At 39.7% G+C, this 1,677-nt stretch overlaps 1 protein-coding gene across 1 annotated transcript; it reads right to left on the reverse strand.

The window, feature by feature from the left end:
* Positions 1–533: 533 nt before the first annotated feature.
* On the reverse strand, positions 534–989 carry LOC126184223 (putative nuclease HARBI1). The gene has a single exon (XM_049926591.1). The coding sequence runs from the start codon at positions 987–989 to the stop codon at positions 534–536; it is 456 nt and encodes a 151-aa protein (XP_049782548.1).
* Positions 990–1,677: the final 688 nt, after the last annotated feature.

The following is a 1,677-nucleotide window of genomic DNA, read 5'->3' on the forward strand; positions in this document are numbered from 1 at the left end:
ATTACACAAACTGACTACAATTTGCGTCTTTTCAACATGACGACCAAAGCTTGACTCCCTAATAACCGCTTACGCGCCCAAAAATCAGAGTTGCAAGTACGTCAATGCTCAAATCTGAATGTTGTCACAGAAATATGTTAACTATTTTGCAGAAACACAGTAGAATATTGCTGGTATCGAGAGGTTGAGGTGAGGTGCCGTAATGGTTACGTAATTCAAGTACCATTACAAGTTAAAAGCTCCTCCTCCTCATTATCACCATCTTCATGTAAATCCTGAGCCATGTCTTCAAAATCTTCATCTTGTAGATGTTTTGCAACATTATGCAGTATAAAGCAGCAAGCTATTATTGTTGGATCATTTGGTAAGGCAACTCTACACATATACTGCGAAACAGGAAACGGCCTCTTCACCTGACCAAAGCAACGCTCTATCACAACTCTTTCTTTTTTTAAAAGGTTATTGAATGACTTGTGACTGTCCTCAGTTACATTACGAAAGGGGATCACCAGCCACGGCTCTAGGCCATACCCTTAATCACCCAAAAGAACAGTGTTCTTACATTCACTCAGCACTTTCCAGACACTTGAATTTCTCCATATTCCATTGTCATGTACTGACCCGGGCCAGCTAGCCTCGACTCTAGTAAACTGTTCATTCACATTGCATGTAGCCTGCACATTTATACTAACAAAACCCTTTCTGTTGATATACTCGTCGCCAAATTGCACAGGTTTTGGAATTCGCACATGTGTACAGCCAATTACACCAATAGCACTTGGAAATTTAAATTTTTGTAGCCACTCATTTTTAGCCACAGTAATATCATGTGTTGATGACGGAACCTTGATCCACAAATCAGCTTTTTCCATTATCTTTTTAGAAACACTACTCAGTGTTTTACTCACTGTAGTTTGATGAATTCCCATTTCTTCTGCTATTCCAGACTGCAATCCTGGATCAGCTACATACCGAGGGAAAATCTTCATCTGTCCCTGTCAGAAAATGCTTTGCAATGCACTTTACATTTTCTTCGTTGAAACGATACAGAGTTTCATAATGCTCTCCAGGCGGACATCGACGTGGTCTGTAGCATTTTTCGCGGCGTAAACGTGCTGCTATTTGAGCCATATCTGCACTCTGTAAACGTGAGTCTGCTACTGACCAGCCTTCAAGTTTTACAAGCAATTGCTTCCAGAATGAAGTCAGAGGTTCTCTTTATTCTTACAGTTCATCTAATACCGAAGCAAGAGCTCAAGGAGAAAGCAAAAGCTTTCACTGTTCTTTTCGTTCCCACAAGCAAGAGCTCTTGCTTCACATTTTATTCATAAATTCCGAAGCTTTAGCTTCGAAATTCGAAGGAAAAGCATTTGCTTCACTTTATTCTTACGGCCCAATAAGTGTATTTCTTTTGCCATTCAGCACTTTGATGACACCATTGCCCTTCGAATCCTGCCATGCTGTGCCTCTTTCTCAGAAACGTTGTCCTAGCTGTTACAATATAGAATCTCTCCATTAGAATATGCTTCCATCATTAGATTTTCTGTATCTAATACCTAGAGATTTCGTAATTCATCCATTAGAATCGCGACCACCTGTAAAAGCAATCTTTTGATGTAAAAAATCCACTTAGTTTTGTGGGATACTCTTCACAGACGTAAAATGTCAATAGAGTAT

The sequence above is a fragment of the Schistocerca cancellata genome, chromosome 4 (assembly GCF_023864275.1).
Source record: "Schistocerca cancellata isolate TAMUIC-IGC-003103 chromosome 4, iqSchCanc2.1, whole genome shotgun sequence".
NCBI classification, from domain to species: domain Eukaryota; kingdom Metazoa; phylum Arthropoda; class Insecta; order Orthoptera; family Acrididae; genus Schistocerca; species Schistocerca cancellata.

Bases quoted from the DNA above. Each gene is read 5' to 3' on its own strand.
- LOC126184223 (XM_049926591.1), bottom strand. From the start codon at position 989: ATGAAGATTTTCCCTCGGTATGTAGCTGATCCAGGATTGCAGTCTGGA.